The 21,236-nt window shown below is 39.5% G+C and overlaps 1 protein-coding gene across 13 annotated transcripts in view; it reads right to left on the bottom strand.

Moving 5' to 3' along the window:
• SYNE2 (spectrin repeat containing nuclear envelope protein 2) overlaps positions 1 to 21,236 on the bottom strand; it is a 301,595-nt gene that overhangs the window by 208,570 nt on the left and 71,789 nt on the right. For 12 of the 13 annotated variants that reach the window (XR_004967589.1, XM_036309562.1, XM_036309545.1 and 9 more), the window contains 8 exons: positions 20,713 to 20,808; positions 20,548 to 20,625; positions 20,367 to 20,459; positions 17,858 to 18,039; positions 13,534 to 13,730; positions 10,375 to 10,475; positions 6,503 to 6,604; positions 2,654 to 2,791 (listed from right to left, as the gene is read on the bottom strand). Coding sequence is in view for 12 of the 13 variants with exons in the window: in XM_036309562.1 (XP_036165455.1) it covers positions 2,654 to 2,791; positions 6,503 to 6,604; positions 10,375 to 10,475; positions 13,534 to 13,730; positions 17,858 to 18,039; positions 20,367 to 20,459; positions 20,548 to 20,625; positions 20,713 to 20,808 (987 nt within the window). In the remaining variant the exon portion in view is untranslated. The remainder of the gene's footprint in view (positions 1 to 2,653; positions 2,792 to 6,502; positions 6,605 to 10,374; positions 10,476 to 13,533; positions 13,731 to 17,857; positions 18,040 to 20,366; positions 20,460 to 20,547; positions 20,626 to 20,712; positions 20,809 to 21,236) is intronic. The other variant, XM_036309580.1, reaches the window with a different exon arrangement.

Here is a 21,236-nt window from a genome sequence, read left to right as displayed (position 1 = left end):
TTCTATAAGATCTTGTCAGGTCAAAATAACATAATGTTGCTATTCTTCATAGCAGGCTTAAAATGAAACCTCTTACTAGGAAGCTTTGAGATATCTGGGTTCTCAAACAACTGAACCAGAAACTATCTAGATGGTATTTTCTGTTATACACCTGACGACATTAAAATTACTATGCCACATTTTCCCACACCAAGAAAATGAGCTTCATTCTACCGAAGGGATGGATTTTCTACGTACTATTAATTTGCAGCACTCAACCTTGCAAAATAGTTCTTTCTATGGTTTTTTCTCATTATTTGGGGTAATTTTTCCAAATCATAGTCAGAAAATCAGGTCAGGTCTCTGTGGCCTGGGGCAGCCTGAACTGTACAGACAATATGTCTGTTTTGCGGAGGATTTGGAACAGAGAGCCCGCGCTCTTCAAGGGGTCACCGTCAGAGCTAAGGATCAATGAGCACAGACACTGGTGGGAAGATTTCTGGAGCTGCACTACTTCTCCGAACGTAGGAGCGCTGACAGGGCGGCTTTTTGAAGCCACCAGAATACTATTTGACACTCTTCGGAAATGGTGTGAACAATGTACTCTAAAACAGGCTGCCACTGCTGATGGCCAGGAGCCTGGAGCAGGGATCGGCAAACTTTCCCAGGGCCGAAGAGCGTTTTTGACTTGCAGGTCATGCTATCTGTGTAACAACTCTGTAAATTCACTAAAAATCATTTAATTATCCATTTAAACTGAGTGAGTTCTACGGTATGTAAACTATACCGCAATAAAGATATCAAAAAAGAAGAAAAAAGAATGAAGGCCAAATAAAGATATTTAGACATCAAAGAAAAGTAAGAACTTGTCAGCCACAGGCCTGCATTATAAGTTAAAGGAAGTTTTTCAGGCTGAAGGAAAGTAAGTTCAGATGGAAACTCAAATCTCTTGAAGAAATGAAGAACACTGGAAATGGTAAATATCTAGGTAAATATAAAAGACTAATTTGACCTCTTACTTTCTTTAACATGACTGTTTTTGAACAAAAATATATAGCATGGTCTTGGGGACTTTAAAATGCATGTCTGTATCATGTATACATATTTATATACAAAGCAACTATAGCATAAAATATGAGAGATAAATGAATCAATTTAATTGCAAGTTGCTACATTTTAAAAAGTTATACAATAACTTAGAAGTTATTTAGACTGTAAACATTTTAGAATGTATATTGTAATACCACTAAAAATATAATAGAAAGATATAGAGCTCAAAAGCCAATCAATTAAGATGGAATTCTAAAAATATTTACAATCTAAAATGAGACAGGAAGAAAAAGAATAAAAATACAAAAAAAAAAACAGAGGAAATAAACACAAAAAAAGAGTAAAATGGTTACCTACATTGAACCATATCAATAATTACATTAATGATTACATGACTAAACATTTCAGTCAAAAGGCAGAGATTATCAGAGTGAATAGAAAGCAAGATCCAACTATATGTTGCCTATATGAGATGCAATCTATATAAAAGCCAAGCGACCGGAATGGCAGAACGACTGGAACAACCGATCACTATGATACGCACTGCGGTGGCCAACCAGCCCAATGGGCCCCTGATTGCCCCCCCAACTTCCTGCGGCCCCTCCCCCTGGCCGGCCTGGCCCCTGATTGTCCCCCTCACCCTTATCAGGGGTGGGGCTGGCCAGCCAACCTCCCGCAGCCCCTAACCCCTGCCGGCCCAGCCCTGATTGGCCCCCATCGGGGCGGGCCGGCTGGACCCCACCTATGCACGAATTCGTGCACCAGGCCTCTAGTTTAAATATAAACACTCAAGTAGGTTGAAAGTCAATGAAGCAATCAGCAAGAGAAGACTGGAATGACTGTACTGATATTAGATTAAGTAGACATCAAGAAAAGCAATACTGCCAGAGATAAAAAAGGAATATCTCATAATAGTAAAAATGTCAATTCCTCAGGAAGATATAACCACCATAAATGTACACACCTGATGACAAAGTGTAAAATATATGGAGCAAAATTTAACAGAATTAAAGGAAGGATACAACTGATAGAACTGGACAAAATGTCAGTCAAGACCAGATAATCTAAACACTATCAATCACCTTAATTTATATTTTTAGAACACTATATCCAATAACTTACAAAATACATGTTCATTTCAAGTGCAAATAATATGTGCACCGATATGCACCATATCCTGGGCGGTAATTCAGACTGAAATAACACAGATATATTCAGCCACACATACACACATTCATCCTTACATATCTCTCTGGGTTTATCCCAACCCCCTTTGAGCTTCTATTGATAGTGACACATGACACTGGTCCATGGTGGAGAGGAAGCTGCAAGTGAATCAGAATGTGGCTAATCTACCGAGACGAGACAAGCCAAGAATTGATGACAAACCTAAGAACTTGATAAGCATGCGATTTTTTTCTAAGTAGAATACTATAAATTCCTACTTAAATATCAACCGCTACCCAAATGAGACCATGGAGAAAATACTAAGAGCACTCTCCCAACTTTCTGCTGAAGCATCTATCCTGTATTTTAAAGAATTCCTCATGGAAATCTGAAGTTCTCTTCCAACAAACAAAGTTGCCCAATGAAAATGTTCTTCTAATTAACATAACATAGCAACCTGGTAGTTGAGGCCATCCCAGGCTCTTCTCAACTGTAGCTGATCTTCATTCAGCTCATCCAGATTCCCTTTCATCGACAGGATGTCCAAAACGGGTTTTTTTCCTTCACTGAAGGACTCCAAAAAGGACAGCAGACTCTACAATTAGAAGAATATTTTAAAGACTGAAATGTTCAAATCAGTTTACAAAATGTCAACTGTAACTGAAAGGTCCATGGCTATAGGTTATATTTAAGTTTTTACTCAGACAAAGGTAAAATTCCCTAAATTCAGGATCCTCTCACTGATCCAGTTTCTTTCTCCAGTACCCCCGGATAAGTCAGGTGCCGTCATAGGGACCTAGGCTGCAGACTGGTCTCACATCAGTACTGTTGGATTTGTATTAGAATGGAGAAGCAAGGAGCCTCAGTTCTAGAGGACAACTCAGGACGGCACATGGAAAATGTGAGTTTGTTTGTCCTTCCCAAACATGTGTTCACAACAAAATAACAGTAAGAGAAAGTGAGAATATATGACAGCAGTCACAATGTATAAATGGTTTTGAGCCCTGATTGGTATAGCTCAGTTGGGAGAGCATCATCCCATGCACCAAGAGGTCACTGGTTCCATTCCTGGTCAGGACACATGCCTAGGTTGCAGACTCAGTTCCCCGAAGGGGGCATGCAAGAAGCAGCCAATCGACGTTTCTTCTCTTATCAATGTTTTGCTCTCTCTCTCCCTCTCCCTTTCTCTCTCTCTCTAAAATAAATAAAAACTTATCTTTAAATGGTTTTTGAGGAGTTTGAGCCAATTCTTCTCAAGTCATCTTATACAGACCTTAGAAAATACTTTGTCTCTGATCTAAAAATGTTAATAAATAAAACTTTTCTTGGTTAGATTTGTGTGAAATAGTGGTGTGCAAGAGTCATCAATTCCATAGAATTTAATTTAAAACATTATCCATCATTATTAGTAGAATTTATTTTAATTTATTTTATTGATTTCTTACAGAGAGGAAAGGAGAGGGATAGAGAGTTAGAAATATCGATGAGAGAGAAACATCGATCAGCTGCCTCCTGCACACTCCCCACTGGGTATGTGCCTGCAACCAAGGTACATGCCCTTGACCGGAATCGAACCTGGGACCCTTGAGTCCGCAGGCTGACGCTCTATCCATTGAGCCAAATCAGTTAGGGCATTAGTAGCATTTTTAATTAAATTTTACGAGCAAACTGAAGGATTAAAATATTTTAATTCTTTCTGATAATTATTAACTTCATAAAGCCTTTTAGTTAAGAAACTTGAATTGGTGGCACATTACTAAATCCAAAAACATATATGAGAGCAAGGCACTTCACCAGACGCTGAGCATCTTGTCAATGAAAAACGTAGCAGACCAGAGGGAAGAGGGACGAAGCACAAGCATTCTACACAGTTCAGACGAAAGGAAAGTGAGAATACCTGATCCCCTCCTTCTCCAATGGCTCCAAACCAGAAAGGATGGTGTGGTGGGCAAGCCACACAATCCACTGAATGTTACTGTGGGAAAGGCTGGAGTCATCCAACTTCCTCCCTAACAGATAGGGAAATGGGGGCCCAGAGGTGCCATGAGCTATGTAGGGACATGAGAGCATCTCCACCTCATTCAGGATGGAGACTCAGGGAGGACAGAGTTACATGGACAGTGGATTCTAAGAAACAGGACTGCGGAACCTTGACTTTGGCTCCTGTTAGTAATTCTGTGATGGCCCCATTCCCAATTTCCTGATTTTTCTTTCATTCAATACTCACTCTGAAAATTATGGTCTGCTCTAGACCAGGAATTATAAAACTTTTATTGTAGAGGCAAGATAGTAAATATCTTGGGCTTTATGGACCAATGGTCTCAGTAGCTACTATGCTACTCTGGGGTTATAGCGTGAAAGCAGCCACAGATAATCCTTTAATGGGGCATGGCGATATTCCAATAACACTGTATTTAGAGAAATAGGTGGTGGGGTCCACAGACCACAGTTTGCCTATCTTTGCTCTAAAACAAGCATGTCAAACTCAAAGGCTAACACGGGCCAAATAAACAAAGTTTAAGTTTATGTGGGCCGCAAAAAAACCCAAAAGCTTCAATTTTGATAGAAACGTAGGTTTATTTTGATAGAGACATGCTGAATACAAAGGGCTGAAATAAATGAGTAATCGTTAACATAAAATAACAGAACACTTTAATAAAAATTAATATTTTTTCTTGAACATTAACTTACCAGACACTGAATAACTGCACAAATAAACCTGTTTTTCTTGTTCTCTGAAAGCGAAATATTTCCTGCTGCACACACCAAACAAGTCAGTCCAAGACAAATGACATGGCAATTGGCTGCTAAAATATTCGCTGCTAGTGTTAGTAGAGAGAAATGGTGAGCCTACGCATAAGGCACGTAAGGGAAATGAATGCAAGATGATTATAGTAATCAGTCATTAGCGAACGTTGTAGTTCATTATTAATAACTAGTGTCCCAGTGCATGGATTTGTGCACATGGAAAGGAAATTAATTAGAAGAAATCTGTTAATATCACTATTCACATTTTGCTAATGAAAAGGAAATAGGATTCTACCAAGTCTCCTATCTACCTACTCCAGGACTTCTGTGAGAATCAAATGAGATGAGACACGGGAAAACACTTCACAGACATTTGGTTAAACTGTAAAATGTTTGCATCTGGTTATAAAGCAAGTTGGGTTCCTGGACTGAAGAAACTCCAAGGAGGCTAGTCGCTAGGGAGAGGAAGCTGGGCGTAGCTATGTGATGTCATTACCCGGCGCCCATAGCCACTGCTTCCGGGCTGGGCTGGGCTGTGGGGCGCATTTTGCGCCTTGGGGTCTTGGCAGCTTTGGCTGCGATTTGGTGGGGTGTCTCTCCGGGGTGGTGACGGGGCCTATATCCCACTTGGAGGAAGCGAAGTGTTGGTTTGTCAGTGCCAGGTCTGTGTTGCCGTTTATTTTTAAATGGCCAGTGCGAATCAAAACAGCTCTTGTAGTGAGCATCTGCCCCCTGATGGTCAGTGTGCGTCATAGCTACCGGTCAGACTGACAGACACTTAGCCTTTTATATATAGAGATTATGTATAACAGGATACTGTAAAAATTAAGTTACAAAATTTTTATTAAAACGTTTCTTAAATACTGTTATATTGGCTGGGCTACAAAAATATTCATTGTGGGCCACATGCAGCCCTCAGGCAGCGAGTTTGACATGCTTGCTCTAAAACCTTGCTACTCAAAGTGCTCTTAGAACCACCAACAGCAGCAGCAGCAGCTTGACCTGGGAACTCCTTGAAAATGCAAATCTCAGGCCCTGCCCAAGATCTACTAAATTTGAATCTGCGTTTTAACAAGATCCCTCAGGTGATTAAAATGCACATTAAAATCTGCAAGTCTTAGAATTCAGTCTTAAAAGTTGTTAACTTAGTATTTAAATAATTAATTCTGAAAGGCTTTTTCTGAAAACATCCCACTCTTCCATAAGTGTAAACGGCAAATCAATTACCCTTTAAAGCAGTGATGGCGAACCTGACACGCGTGTCAGAGGTGACACGCGAACTCATTTTTTTGGTTGATTTTTCTTTGTTAAATGGCATTTAAATATATAAAATACGTATCGAAAATATAAGTCTTTGTTTTACTATGGTTGCAAATATCAAAAAATTTCTATATGTGACACGGCACCAGAGTTAAGTTAGGGTTTTTCAAAATGCTGACACGCAGAGCTCAAAAGGTTTGCCATCACTGCTTTAAAGTCATACTTGGCATTAGTCATAGTCCTACCTTCTGATGAGAATGAAATGAGTTAATTTTTTTAAAAAATAAGTCATACTTACTTCATACTTTTTACAGTAGGTCTCATTTTCTGATTCCTTTAGCATCTTCTGTAGTTTTTTCTCTTGTTGCGTTAACCAGGCCATAACATCTTTCATCGTCCCCTGAAATTCACACATCTGCACATTTAAAATTCTATCCTAAACACACTTGATTTTTTTTTAACAATAAAAATTAACAACTTCAAATATTAGTGAAATAATGTAATCATTACACACCAGTGACTCATTGTGCCAAAGAGCAGTTTTGCTTGTTGACATAACACCTTACATTTTAAAAGGGATTGAAACTAGCATCTGAAGATAATATGCTAAAAAAAAAAAAAAAATCAGGGCAAGCAAGCCCCCCAATTTTTTTTTTTTTTTGGCTTATACATTTCCATTGTTCTTCAAGTTTAGAGAACATTATTCTAAGTTACTTATTTAAAACAGGCATTTCAGAATACTGGCTTCCAATTGAGGGGAACCAAACTTTTCCCACCCAAAAATGTGCCTTATGGCATATTGATTTTAAGCAGGTTATTAAGGAACAAGATTCAGAAAGAACCTTTGACCGTCCCCTTACTTCCCTAAAGGAATACAGAGAGGGGGGAAAATTGTTTAAAGGAAGGAAGCGCTGCCTTCGTGTTTAAAGGAGGAAAGGGAAGACCAGATAGACACATGCCAGTAAGGTCTGAGTGCCAGTCAATCACACCTGAAAGAGATGGCGGCCAGAACAGGCATTGCCACTGCAAGGAAGTGAAACCTAAATATTTAAACTTTGAGACAAAGGAGCCACTCTCTCTCAGGCACTGGGCTCCTGACTGGTGTTGCAGAGAAATGTGCTCTCCTGCATCCACATGGGACACCGCATTAATGAACTAATGGGCTTTAATTAGCGTGAATGGTGAACCATACGTGGCTGCACCATGGATTAAACACTGGCCGTGCTTTTGGCTTTATTGGAACCCCAGCTGCACTGGCTTAAAGGGCATGGGACTCTGGAAACCAAGGAATATAATTGCAAACAAATAAAGCCTTTTTCCACATCTCATCCTCCCGTGTGCATCTCAGAAAATTCATTTTCTGAAGCTATCACAAGAACCTCGATCCCACCAACGACAGGGGAGTTCGATTCTCTGGAAACAATAATATACAGTAAATGGAGCCGACAGGAAAAATCCAGCAAAGCCTGTTTGCTAGACTCCACCCTGGATCCCACTGTTCCTGGGTGGCCCAGGAGGAATTTGTTTACCACATGTTTGCTCTTTTACATCAACCCATAAATTGCCTTTAAAATCCCAGACCCCTGCCTCCCTCTCCTTTGTCCAGAATGAAGAATAAACCTCAACTGCCCAATGCGGCTTTGGGCCTCATATTCTTATGGCCCCCCCACAGGTACATCAGTAATGCATGTTGGACATTTCCTCCTGTTAATCCGTCTCAGGCTGTTTGAGCATTAGCCCAGCCAGAAGAAATTAGAAGGTGGGAGGAAAGTATTTTTTGTGCCCTGACACAATACATCTAAATATGGGTTAATTCAAGAGATGCCCACGTCCATCAAACACACTGACATCAAAAATACCTTGAATATTTTAAAGATCCTAAAAATAACACTACTAAAGGACTTGGTTTTGCTATCCTAAGGAAGTGAGAAACAATCATTTTTCCTTAGATTCTTGCTTAGCTGGTAAACTTGTCTACTTTGGGAGCAAATTTTACTGTAAGAAGGAAAAAGCAAAAGAAGCTACATCTTATTTCCATTCTCCTTTAACCTTCATTTGCTTTTGTTTCCTATTAAGAGTATTTTTTATATAAAGTAAAAAAAAAAAAGAGTACTTTCTGTATATTTTTGCATCGTTTCATGGGTGATTGAATTTTTAATTTTATTTTTTAATATGAAAATTAATTAGGAAAGGATAGCTTCTCAGTAGGTCAGAAATGAATGAACTGTATTATAAATCCGAGTCTCAGCTTGAGCCTCTCTTCCAGAGTCAGCAACAAGCCGCTTGGTGCCTCAACATAACAGATGGAAAAACACAGGCCTAACTTTGTCAAATACAATGCAATAATATGACTACTTGTAAACTACTGAGAAAGTAGTTTTTAAAAAAGATAAAATAATATTCAAACATATTTACTAAGTTCACAGCACTCATTTATCTTTACAGAAGCAGAATCCTATATAATAAAAGGCTAATAAGCAAATCAACTGAATGGTGAATGACTGGTCAATATGACACGCACTGACCACCAGGGCGCAGACACTCAATGTAGGAGCTGCCCCTTAGTGGTCAGTGCACTCCCACAGGGGGAGCGCTGCTCAGCCAGAAGCTGGGCTCACAGCTGGAGAGCACAGCAGCGGTGGTGGGAGTCTCTCCTGCCTCCATGGCAGCGCTAAGGATGTCCGACTGACGGCTTAGGCCTGCTCCCCATGGGGAGCAGGCCTAAGCCATCAGTCGGACATCCCCTGAGGGCTCCCGGACTGCAAGAGGGTGGCAGGCCTGGGTGAGGGACCCCCACTCCCGAGTGCATGAGTTTCGTGCACCGGGCCTCTAGTAAATATATATTTTCAGCTCAGTGATTTTTATGAAATTTCACCTACAACATTTTGTTTAAAAAGTCAATGGAAAAAAGTGACTAATCAAATGGCAATCTAACTGTAATTCAACACTATTTCAACAAGCAAGGATTAAGAGTAGAATGCAATGCTCCCATTTTTATGAATTATATAATTCCATTTTTATGAAAATAAAAAACAGGTAAAAGAGAAATATGGCCCTGCTCAGTCCTTAAAATGTTGGCCCACAGACCGAAGGATTGCGGGTTCGATCCCAGTCAAGGGCATGTACCTCGGTTACAGGTTCCCAAGCCCTAGTAGGGACATAAGTAGGAGACAACCAATCAACGTGTCTCTCTCATTCTCTCATGTTGATGTTTCTCTCCCCGCGCACCGTCCCCCCTCCCCCCTTTCCTCTCTCTAGAAACCAATGAAAAAATATCCTCGGGTGAGGATTAAAAAAAAAAGAAGAAAAGAAATATGGAAAATTAGACTATGGTGAGGGTTGCACAACTATGTCAATAAACTAAAAATCACTGAATTATAAATTGTACATGGTTTAATTTTATGATATGTAAATTGCAACTCAATAAAACTGTTAAAAATTACAATAGACAAAAATTTGATAGTGCTAGAATTTTTAAAAAGCCTGCTAACTTAATATGTACTATATAGTGCCTATCTAAAGCTGTTTTAGGCAATTCATCACCGTTTAATAAATTACCACTTTTAACTAAAAAAAAAGAGCAGGTAAGAGCATTTGAGATCTTACTTCCTGATATATGTCATCAGTCTGGCTCAAATAAACTCTTCATTGTTTCCACCACCATTTATCCCCTCTATGTCCTCTTCCACCCCCATCCACACCCTCCACCCCCAAAATCACCACACTGTTGTCCATGTCCATGAGTTCTCTTTTTTTTTTCTTTTTTGCTCAATCCCTCAACCTGACCCTACCCCAGATCTATCTTCCTGCTCTCGGTCTATGAGTCTGTCTCTATTTAGCTTGACAGTTCAGTTTGTTCACTCAACTCCATATATGAGTGGGGGGAAAAAACAACAAAAACACCGGCAAAACTACTCTACAGTGAAAGAAATTGGAATACTGGTTGCCTGGGGTGCGGACTTCAGACAGGAAAGAGAGACAATGGAACATTCTGGGTCACGGAAATCTGTTACATTATGATTGTAGTATGATTTATGTAGGTATATAGATTTGTCAAAACTCAAAACTGAACATTTAAGTTCAATATGCAAATTTAAGCTCAATTTTAAAAATTAAACCATTAGTAGGGTATGACAAAAATGAGCTTGATTTGTACTTATAAAGACATACCTGAGCTTTATCTCCGGTCCCAGGTGCGTCCTTTGAATACTGTAGAAACTGCGCCACATAGGTCATGATTGACTTTTCATCGGGATCGACAACATCCACATCTGCAAGGCACGCCACACTGTCACTTAGCTATCGATGTCGTTCACTGTTATTAACACTCAAGACAGGCTATGCCATAAACAGCCTTGAAATGAACCAAAGCAGTCAACCAGCCATGCCATCTCTGGCCACTCGCTCTTGCTCCAAGACAGCAGTGGTTAAGGACTTAGGTCTAGAGCCAAACAGAGCTCAGCTGACTCCTGGCAGCAGTACATGCACAGCCTCAATGACTACTATGCAAGTTGTATGGATGGGAGCGTAAGCAGTGAGGGAGGGTGGAAAGGAGGAAAGAAAGCCTTCCGCTTTCCAGAGACACAGTACAGAAACTCCACCAGGAGGGTAGCAACATAAAGCAACTGGAATCCTTTCCTGACACAGTGGTCTCAGCATATATTCAGTAAACTTTCCCAAAAATACATTTTGTATGAAAAGACATATTTTCAACACGTCCACAAGAGCATGGCTGGTGTGGCTCAGTGACTGAGCATTGACCCATGCATCAGGAGCTCGCAGTTTGATTCCGGTCAGAGCACATGCCCGGTTACAGGCTCAATCCCCAATAGGGAGTGTGCAGAATGCAGCTGATCAATTATTCTCTCTCATCACTGATGCTTCTATCCCTCACTCCCTCCCTTCCTCTCTCTATAATCAATAAAGACATATTTTTTAAGAAGACATCCACACGTTATTATTCGTTCATTCATGGAACAAATATATTCACTGAGAGGCTTCTATGGGCCAAGTTTGATGCTTCACTGACAGAGTCCATGATGAAATAAATTTAGAAAATGTTGAATTAAACAAAGTTTATAAAAATATTATAAATTCCTTAGCTGTAGAACTTTCCCAGACATATAATAAATTAGGTAGATCACAAAAATCACAAAAAGGGATTATAATATGTCAAAACAAAATATACACGTAATGTTCCAAAAACAACCAATGAAAATTATTGGGGAAAAGAATCTTCTGTTTATTAATTCAGTTAAACTTAATTCAAAAAATATTTATAGAGGTCCAACAAATGCAAGTCACAAAGAGGGACTACTGTACAGCGTAGGGGCCTTATGTTTCATCCCTTTAATCATTCATCAAGCAGATGACAGACAGTTGAGTAGATCGAGATGCCTTAAGAAATCTTCCCCTCAAGGAGCTTACGGTTGGGAGTACTACACACTCTGCATGGACCCAACGAGTGCGCTAAGACAGCTAAAGGAGCAGGCAAATCTAATTTCTACACAAATAATAAAATCCTAGGCAGTAGGCATAAAAAGGTATCAATAAAGCTGGGGGTGGGGTTTCATAAAAGGAAGAATCCTAAGAGTTGAGTTATTCTATCTTTTAATGAAAAAAAATGTAAATATAATAAAGAGATACATAAAATAATGATACTGGCTTAACTAGGATTTTTTTAAAACTGCTCATTGTATGAAGCTATGCATAATGATTAAATGCTTTAACCAAATTATATCAAAAGATAATTCCCTTATCCAAATATGACTATGGTATTTGGTTTGCATAAATAATCATGGTGTATTTCACATTTTTTATCTAATATTTAAGATACTTAAAATGAATTATGGACAATCATTCATAGAATGGAAATACGTTTTTATTATATAATCTATTCCATTGGTTGCCTAGTTATTTTAACAACCAAGTATTTTATACTAATAATATAGATTTGGAGAATCAAAGTACATGACTTTGGGTACTGAACACACAATACAATATACAGATGATGTATTATAGAATTGTATACCTGAAATCAATATAATTTTATTAACTAACTAGAGACCCGGTGCATGGTGGGGTCCCCCAGCCTGGCCTGTGGATTGCGAGAGGGTGCAGGCCAGGCCGAGGGACCCCATCAATGCACGATCAGGGCCAGGGAGGGACCGCGTCTCACCTAGTCCCAATCAGCCAGACCCCAGCAGCAAGCTAACTTACCAGTCAGAGCGTCTGCCCCCTGGTGGTCAGTGTGCATCATAGCGACTGGTCAAACGAACAGTCAGACACTTAGCATATTAGGCTTTTATTATATAGGATGTCACCCCAGGAAATTCAATAAATTTTTTTTTAAATATGCAAGAAGCATTAAAAAATATAGTAATTAAGAAATAGGGAATAGAACAAAGTATGGAAAAAATTCAAGGATAATGAAAAGCCAAAAAGGAAAGAGAAAAGACAAAGAAAGGGGAAAAAAGGAAGCAAAGAAAGGAAATGAGAGGAAAAGTTAACATAAGAAGAATTAATAACAAGCAACATGGGACCAGACTAATGACAAACCTGATATAAAGAAGAATGGAATCATTGTGAACCTAGAAATATCACCTAATTCAACTCCTGAAAACAAATGCAGTCCTAAAAGGCTAAGTACCCATAAGAATGAGCACATACGGTGGCATGATCTTGGTTTCTCATACCATTCTCCAGTAAAAGGAACCAGGGCTCATTGGAGAAATGGCCCCAGGACTGGGGAAGGAAATATACAAGATAAGCCTGGAGGATCTTATATTGCCAAAAAGTGAGGCTATGCCCCAAAACAAACAAGCAAATGCCACATTGGTGGAGATTTGTCAAAAGAGTGCAGCAGCCAATTGAAAGAGCTCCCACTGGCCAAAACTTTGAGCTTTAAAAAAAATTTTTTTTTAATTTGAGCAATAAAGTGGTATTGAATACAACCCAAAGTATGAAATATCCATGACTCCATACTGACATAAATAAAGGGTTGTATAAATAAACAGAAGGAGAACAGACACACCTCCTGTGCAGAAGAATTCCAAAGAACTCAAGGAAGGTGAACATAACTGTCCTAAGTGTGAGCTGCACATGGAGACGTCCCTGTAAAGAGTACAGTACAGAGAGAGAGGAAGCAAAGCGTAACTGAGGTTAGCTAACTGGTAGAAATTCTTAACTTCATGAAATTTAACAAAGCGTTTAAGTTCAACTTTCCAGGACTAAAAGAACATGCTGTTCTGTTTGCTTATATACGGGTATTAGCATCTTCAAATCAACGTCACACTGGACATGGTTTTAAAAAGAAAGAAGTGTCTTTACCTTCTGGTTCCAACAATTGGGGGATTTTTAATTCTCGTTCTGCGATGCTGAAGGCCTCTCTCAGATTGTCTTTGTTGGATCTCTGCTCCACACTCTTCATGTCAATGAGGTCTGGTCGCAAGGCATGAATGACGGCCAAAAAAGCCATCCCATTTCTCCAGCTTGACTTAAAATCCGTCACACTGACAGACTCAGACCTATCACAAAAGGACAAAAAACATGACATATACTATTGAAAAGAATATGTCAAAACACCCCACTCTCTTCAACAGTAATTAAAACAAATTTGAGTGACTCAAATGAATCAGAAATCATCCTGGGGAAATATTTTATTTTAATCTTGTGGTCAAATTAAAGTCAAACGCCAAGTTTGATGAGGCTCACGATACTACAGAACATCGGTTCTCTAAGTGTGACCCCGGGACCACCAGCAGCAGCAGCAGCAGCACCAAGGCTGCAAGTGCTAGAAATGCTAACTCTCAGGCCCTGCCCCAGACCTACGGAATCAGCTGGGGGGAGGGGGGGGCTGAAATCTGTGTCTCTCAAAGCCTTCACGCGACAATGATACTCAGTTTAATGTTCCTCATTCAACAATCTGTTGGCTCGAGACTGACTTAGAATCTCTACATACAGTTAAGTTCCTTTCACTAGGGGAAAATTTATCTCTCATTGGAACAAACTAAATGAAATACTGTGCCAGACCAATAATGGCCCGTAGCTCATCGGATACAGAGACCCGGTCACTCCTCTGCTTCACACTGGTCATCACAGGTGAAGGGCCGAACAAAATGTGGTGTATACATGCAACGGGGTGTTATTCAGCCCTAAAAAGGAAGGACATTCTGACACGTGCTGCCACATGAACGAACTCCGAAGGTGTTATGCGGAGTGAAATAAGCCAGCCACAGAAGGACAAATACTTTATGGTCCCATTCACTGAAGGCACCTAGAGTAGTGAAATCCGTGGCTTAGAAAAGTAGACCACTGCTGCCGGAGGCTGAGGGGAGGGAGAAATGGGAAGCTGTGCAACAGACCCCAGAGCTTCAGTTTAGCAGGACAGAGGAAGTCTGGAGCTGGACCGTGGTCTTGGCTGCACAACAATATGGACGTACTCAATGCCATTAAACTACGTACTTAAAATGGTACATTTTATATTATGTATACTTTATCCCAATAACAAATGTGGGGGGAGAACAACTTCGTAGCTTGTTAGTGTATTTAAAATAACATTTCTCACTACAAGATTTTGCCCTGCTTAATTCTCCCCCCTCTCTATCTCCCCTCCCTTGCAATGTTGCAGTCATACTGGCCTCATCCTGCTTTTCTACAGTCACATTCTTCTTCTTTTTGGGGGGGAGAGGGGATGACATCTGATCAATGTTTATTTTTTTAAAAAATTTTTCAATTACAGTTTACATTCAATATTAGGTTATATTACTTTCATATGTGCAGAATAGTGCTTGGACCAGCAGATACTTTACAAAGTGTTCCCCTCCATGTTTCCAGTACCCACCTGGCACCATACATAGGTATTACATGTTACTGACTATATTTCCTATGCTGTACTTTATGTCTCCATAATCATGCTCTTTTCAGTCCTTCTGCTACTAGGCAGCTTTCTCCCAGATCTCCGTACACCTGAAGACCTCCTGCAAGTCCAGCTCAAAGGTCTCCTCCTCAGAAAAGTGCTCTATACCCACCTAAGATACATGCGACCCTCTTCCTACCCTGGTCACTCCCAGTCATCGTTAAGTCCTTCCCAACCTTATTGCCAACTGTAATTGTATTTATTCACCTGCTCCCCGCACCCCCCACCACTAGGGTGCAAGCCCCTTGAGAGCACTTTTCTTGTCCATCATGGTAGAGTCACCCCACAAATGGTAGCTGGTATAGAAAGATGCTTACTATATATATTTCAAATCACTCCTTCAGTCACTAATGTGTATCTGACAAGGGAACCGTTATTCAGTATTTGACGAGAGATGAAGATATTATAAAAGAGTATAGTTGCCTACAAAGTATAGGAAAAATTCCAGAATAACTATAGTTTCCTTTAATATCCTATAAAAAAACACAAGGAAATTCAATAGGCTAATTTAAGGGATAAATCAAATCGTAAAAGCTACTCAAGAAACAGTCTGCTTCAGATGACCGGGGCTTTCCTAAGAAACAAAGCCTAAATGATGAACGTGAAACTACATAGTAGTCACTGATTTTTTATCTTATTTAACAAATGCCTATGTGGTCCCTACTGTGTCGAGAAATTGTTCCAAATGCTTTCGAAAAAACAATTATTATAGCAAACTTAATAACCCTATGAAGTGAGTGAGTACTGCCCACATTTTATGAGTGAGGAAACTCAAACACATTGTCTTCGGTCACCAGTCAGAGTGCTGGGAGCCATGACTCAAACCCAGGTATTCGGCTTCTGAGTGTGCGCTTAGAGACTAGACTGAGTTGACAGCTAAAGAGACAGGGGCTGGGGCTGGGGGCAGGGCCAGGCCACCTTCAGAGTGCTGAGGGGCCAGCACCAGCTCCGTGCTGCCTGGCAGGCACTGTGCTCAATAAAGCACCAGGCTATGAGGTCAGCTCTGCACTGAGGAGCAGAAGCCAATGCCACAAAAAACATGTTGCTGCCAGATCTTAGAGATGGCAGGGGTCAGGCTCCAAGTTGACTGGAAGGATCGGGGCTCATTTAGAAGTCTCAAATGGGGGCCCGAGTGATCTTCAGAAATAGGAAGATACGCGTTTCTTACAGCACAGTCATACATGTGAGTCCCAGAGAATCACAGAACATTGAAAAAAATGTTAGCTAATAATACCACTAGGGATGGCCAAAATTAGGATAAACTCCTGATGAATTACTTAAGAATTAATTATTACATCTTAATAAGTTTAGCATAAATTCTATAGCTGAAAAATAAGGGAGGACACGGGAAAAAGATAAACTGTGGTAAAATTCATGAACTTTGAAAGAGTTTCATTTATCCATAAATGAAACAAATCTGAGTAGGATTTGTTATTGCTAATGCTTTTCCCCACATACTATATTTGGGATTTAAAAATTTTAGAAAACTGAAGTAAATTGGTCTCTAGAAGGTTCAAGAAAAAGTTTGATTAATATTTATAACCTATAAGATATGCATGCTTGGGTGCCTCACAGAACAGAAGTAAAGCTGAAGGCAGAAATTAACATCTCCGTCTTTCATTAGGAAGGAATTACTCAGAAGCCCGCATTCTCTGAAAGGGCTTATTAGCAACACATTTATGCCTCTATTTATGCAGACAATGCTATGATGTGACAAGGAACTCCCCAGCTCTTCTCCTGGTGAGTTCTCCTGCATCTTAATTCTTCATTTCTCTCAAACTCCATCCCAGCAGTTAGTTAAAATGAAAAAGCAAATGTCTCCCAAGAGCAGAAAACAATTTTCTTTGTGTGTAAAAACAACAACAACAACAAAATTATGAGCACTAACTTCCCTCCATCATCCCTACTTTTTAAAAACATGCACCCTCTTGTCTCTTTGTTTCCTGAGCTCTGAGTTTCTAAACAATGGGAACTGTGGTCTTTTAATGTAGTCATATACAGTTCCAGGAGGTAATTTTATAAATTGGTTACTTATTTGCTTATTTGTTCATTCATCCACGAAGCACACATTTATGGAGCATTACCATGAACTCACATTATGCCAGTGGTTCTCAACCTTCTGGCCCTTTAAATACAGTCCCTCATGTTGTGACCCAACCATAAAATTATTTTCGTTGCTACTTCATAACTGTAATGTTGCTACTGTTATGAATCATCATGTAAATATCTGATATGCAGGATGGTCTTAGGCAACCCCTGTGAAAGGGTCTTTCGACCGCCAAAGGGGTCGCGACCCACAGGTTGAGAACCGCTGCATTATGCTTAAGTTCTAAGGAAGCACAGTCAATTAAGACATAGTCTTGACTTTTAAAGAGCTCCTACTGTGGTAAAACTTTTGGAGTCTAAGTCCACCTTCCCAATGCATGGGGGAATTGTGCCCAAAGACAAGGATATTGGCACTTTACTGCACAAAGAGGCCACCTCCGCATGTGGATGGGAGTGAGGTGAAGTTACCTAGATGATACCACCTTCTGGTCCTCAAAACCAGGGTGGCTGAGCTCACGGGCTTCCACATTTGGAAAACACACTATGAGAGGAAGGGGGTGGTGTTATGAGAGGGAAGCGTTCGGTAGTGTTATACCAGTTGGCCTGAATTTCAAACCTAGAGGTCAGCAACTCTGTGTTGGTGGGTACAACTGTCCTGTGTCTCTCCTCTGGTCGTAGCAAACTACTTACGTGGCACACTGCTCCTGAGCCCACAAGAGAAGAGCTTTCTTTGCAGACACCTGCCACCTTTTTTGGGCTTTGGAGCATTTCTTCGCAGGAGGACTTGAGGTAGGAGATGACTCCACCACACTCACATCGTCCAGGGAAGGTTGATTGGAATTGCAAGAAAGAGTCTGGGCAAGTTCCTCAATCTAAGGAAGACATAATTATAGTTAGCATACATAGGAGCATAAGCTAGCACCATGGAGGCAAAACCTTCAGCCAAGCCCAGCTGGTGTGGCTCTGTGGTTGAGCGTAGACCTAGGAACCAGGAGGTCATGATTCAATTCCCAGTCAGGACACATGCCTGGGTTGTGATCTTGATCCCCAGTAGAGGGCATGCAGGAGGCAGCCAATCAATGATTCTCTCTCATCATTGATGTTTCTGTCTCTCTCTCCCTCTCTCTTCCTCTCTGAAATCAATAAAAATATATTTTTTAAAAGCACCAGTCACACAAAAAAAAGTTGATAAATTTGAACTACATTGAAATTATGAATGTCTGTTCATTGAAAGATTAAAAAGGCAAGCCACAGAGTCAGAGATTTGCAGCTTATATATACCCAACAATATATCCAGAATATATTTTAACACTCTATAAGTCATTACACACAACAACATAGCTAAAATAAAAATTTAATCCCAAGTATTAGGATTATGGCAACACTATAAATGAGAACAAATATGAAAAACTATTTGGCAGCACCTACTAAAGCTGACAATCACTTGCCCTAGGGCCTAGGGCTCCATTCCTGGAATAGTATATGCAACAGAAATGAGGGCTTGTACCACTAAAGTGCCTACGCAGGAATGTTCCTAGCAGCTTTATTCATAACAGCTAAAAACTGGCAACAAAAGATATGTCCGTCAACAGTACATGCTTCAAAAGCATGAATCTCACAGCCAAGATGTTAAGTGAAATAAGTCACACACAAAAGAGGATCTGGTGTATGCAAGAGAAATCACTTATACTTCCCTTTATATGAAGTTAAAGCTTTAGTTTTGCAAACCTTATTGCCCATCAACTCCACTTCTAGGAATTTGGCCCATAGAAATAATTAAGATTGTATGCAAAAGTTTTATCATAAGGGCAGTCTTTTTGGAATTGCTTACAATCACACACAAAAATATGAGCATTCTGACTGCCCATTAATGAAATACGTACTTTAAAATAGAATACCATGCTTTCATTAAAAAATGTATAAGTTCAGAAGGATATTAGAACAGGTTGAAAAATATGAAGAGTATGACCCTATTTTTTAAAGATTTGTAGAGTGTCCCAAAAAATGTATACACACACTTTGAGTAATTATAAAGGCAGTGTTTATTAAAATACACTTCAGTTTCAAAATTGAGCTATCAGCTGTTAAAGTATATATACATTTTTTAGCATACCCTATACATATATGAATATATATATTAATTATTGCTGCATATATCATGAAGACTGTACAATAAATTACTTAGAGTGGTTATCTATGAGTAGTGGAATTAAAGATACTTTTTCTCTTTTTTTATCTACACTGAAATTTTAAATTATATTTCAAATACCGTGGAAAGCATGAAGAAATCATATAAATGTCTATGAATTATCAAATTTTAACATTTTATCACATTTGTCTCACATTTTTTAAAGAAATACCACACAGCTAAACTTTAAGCCTTCTGTCTTTCCCTTTCCAATTTCATTTCCGAGAGGGAGAAAACCACAATCCTAAATTTACTTTTCATCATCCTCATGCATATTATTCTATAATAACTACAAATGTAGGTATCCAGACGTGCTAGTCTCATTTCACATGTTTTAAATGTTATATAAGTCATGTTATTTTCTAAAATAAGCATTTGTTGCCCACAACAAATTTTTAAGTTATTTTTAAAGTAATCCTGGAACTTTCTAGAAAACCTGCGCCAATTCAGAGCCCCAAATCTGAAAGAGTAAGTGTCAGAAAGCCAGGACTCTCACTGTCTTATTCACGGTTATTTTCTTGGTGTCTAAGCACAAAAACTAGCACATAGTTGGTGCTCAAAAATACTAGTACTTGTAGAATGAAATACATCTATGAGTGAGTCTTGCGACAGAACTGGATGTTGCAGGATTATTAGTCTGGACAAAGGTCTTCAACAAGAGGGAGACTTTACAAAGTTTAGTGGGTTCGTTTTCAAGCATTTACTCAAGGAGCTTTCTACTCTCTTTCCCACCAAAGGAAATAAAGGATAATGAGCAATAATTTACCATGACAGGTCTATTCAGACTGGTGCTGATCTCATCGATAACGCAGCTTTCAATTTTCAATTGAAAAAGAACAAAAATGGCAAAAGGGCTGCTATCTGTTTTCCACCCGGCAAGGTTTCCCACTGCCCTAGTTCTGGAGGAAGCTCAGGACTGAATCTGGCATCAAACCAACCTCATTGCATTACACTGATTTCATGTCATGGTGATTAGAACAGAAATAATTTTCGTATCATCGAACTACTTACATGAAAGTGCAGTATTATTATCCAAATCAGGCCAAGAATAATGGATGGGTTTCCCTCTATAATATCAGCAACGTGAATATTGATGAGCTTAATCTGGGAAAGAAAAAAGGCAGATGAAAAGGAGAAAATATTCCACAGTATTAACCTCTCCAATGAGTCTCCAAGTGAAATTCATACTCACCGATCGACTTTTTAGGAATGTCAGGGCATGTTCTATATTGAGTCTACACTGGAATGTATTAGATCCTTTATCTCGAGGCTATGAAATTCAAGCAAAATATATGAGTCAGAAATGTTTTATTTTAAAAGTCAACAAAAGTTCCTTAATGTCACTTTAAGAGCTTACCAACTGCTGTCCTGAGAGTACTTCTAAGAGGTCCAGGAGGACATGCCCCTTTTGAATGTCTGTGAATAGGTCTGATATAACTGAGGGAGGAGTGTGCTGCAAAAGGTCACAAGAAAAATCATCTCACACTTCGGTCCAAAAACACAGTACCTGTAAGAATCTCATAAATATGCATCGTGTCTTTGCAAACGCTAGGGATCGGTAGTGATATTCTTCTTAATCAACAGAGTGACAGAGAACACACAAAGTTCCCTATCAAAACATGATAAGAAAAGCAGGGAACTTAAGTTATCTTGTGGCAAATTTCTAGTCACAAACACTCTTTTCAGCTTCCACTGAGCGCTTAACATCTATGCATAGAGGTGGCATTCAAGACATTTACAGTCAGCCAACGGTGACCCACTTGGGAAGCGGATTACATTTCCAGAGTAACCTGTTTATGAATTTACCCTTTTTAGAATTAAGAGCGTGGTGTTGGGACAGGCAGCCTGTGAGAAGAAGCTCATTCATTTTTGTTTGCAGGC

The sequence above is a fragment of the Myotis myotis genome, unplaced genomic scaffold (assembly GCF_014108235.1).
Source record: "Myotis myotis isolate mMyoMyo1 unplaced genomic scaffold, mMyoMyo1.p scaffold_m19_p_1, whole genome shotgun sequence".
Classification (NCBI taxonomy): Eukaryota; Metazoa; Chordata; class Mammalia; order Chiroptera; family Vespertilionidae; genus Myotis; species Myotis myotis.
Note: the sequence above shows the minus strand (reverse complement) of the source record. Positions and strands in the feature narration are given on the sequence as shown.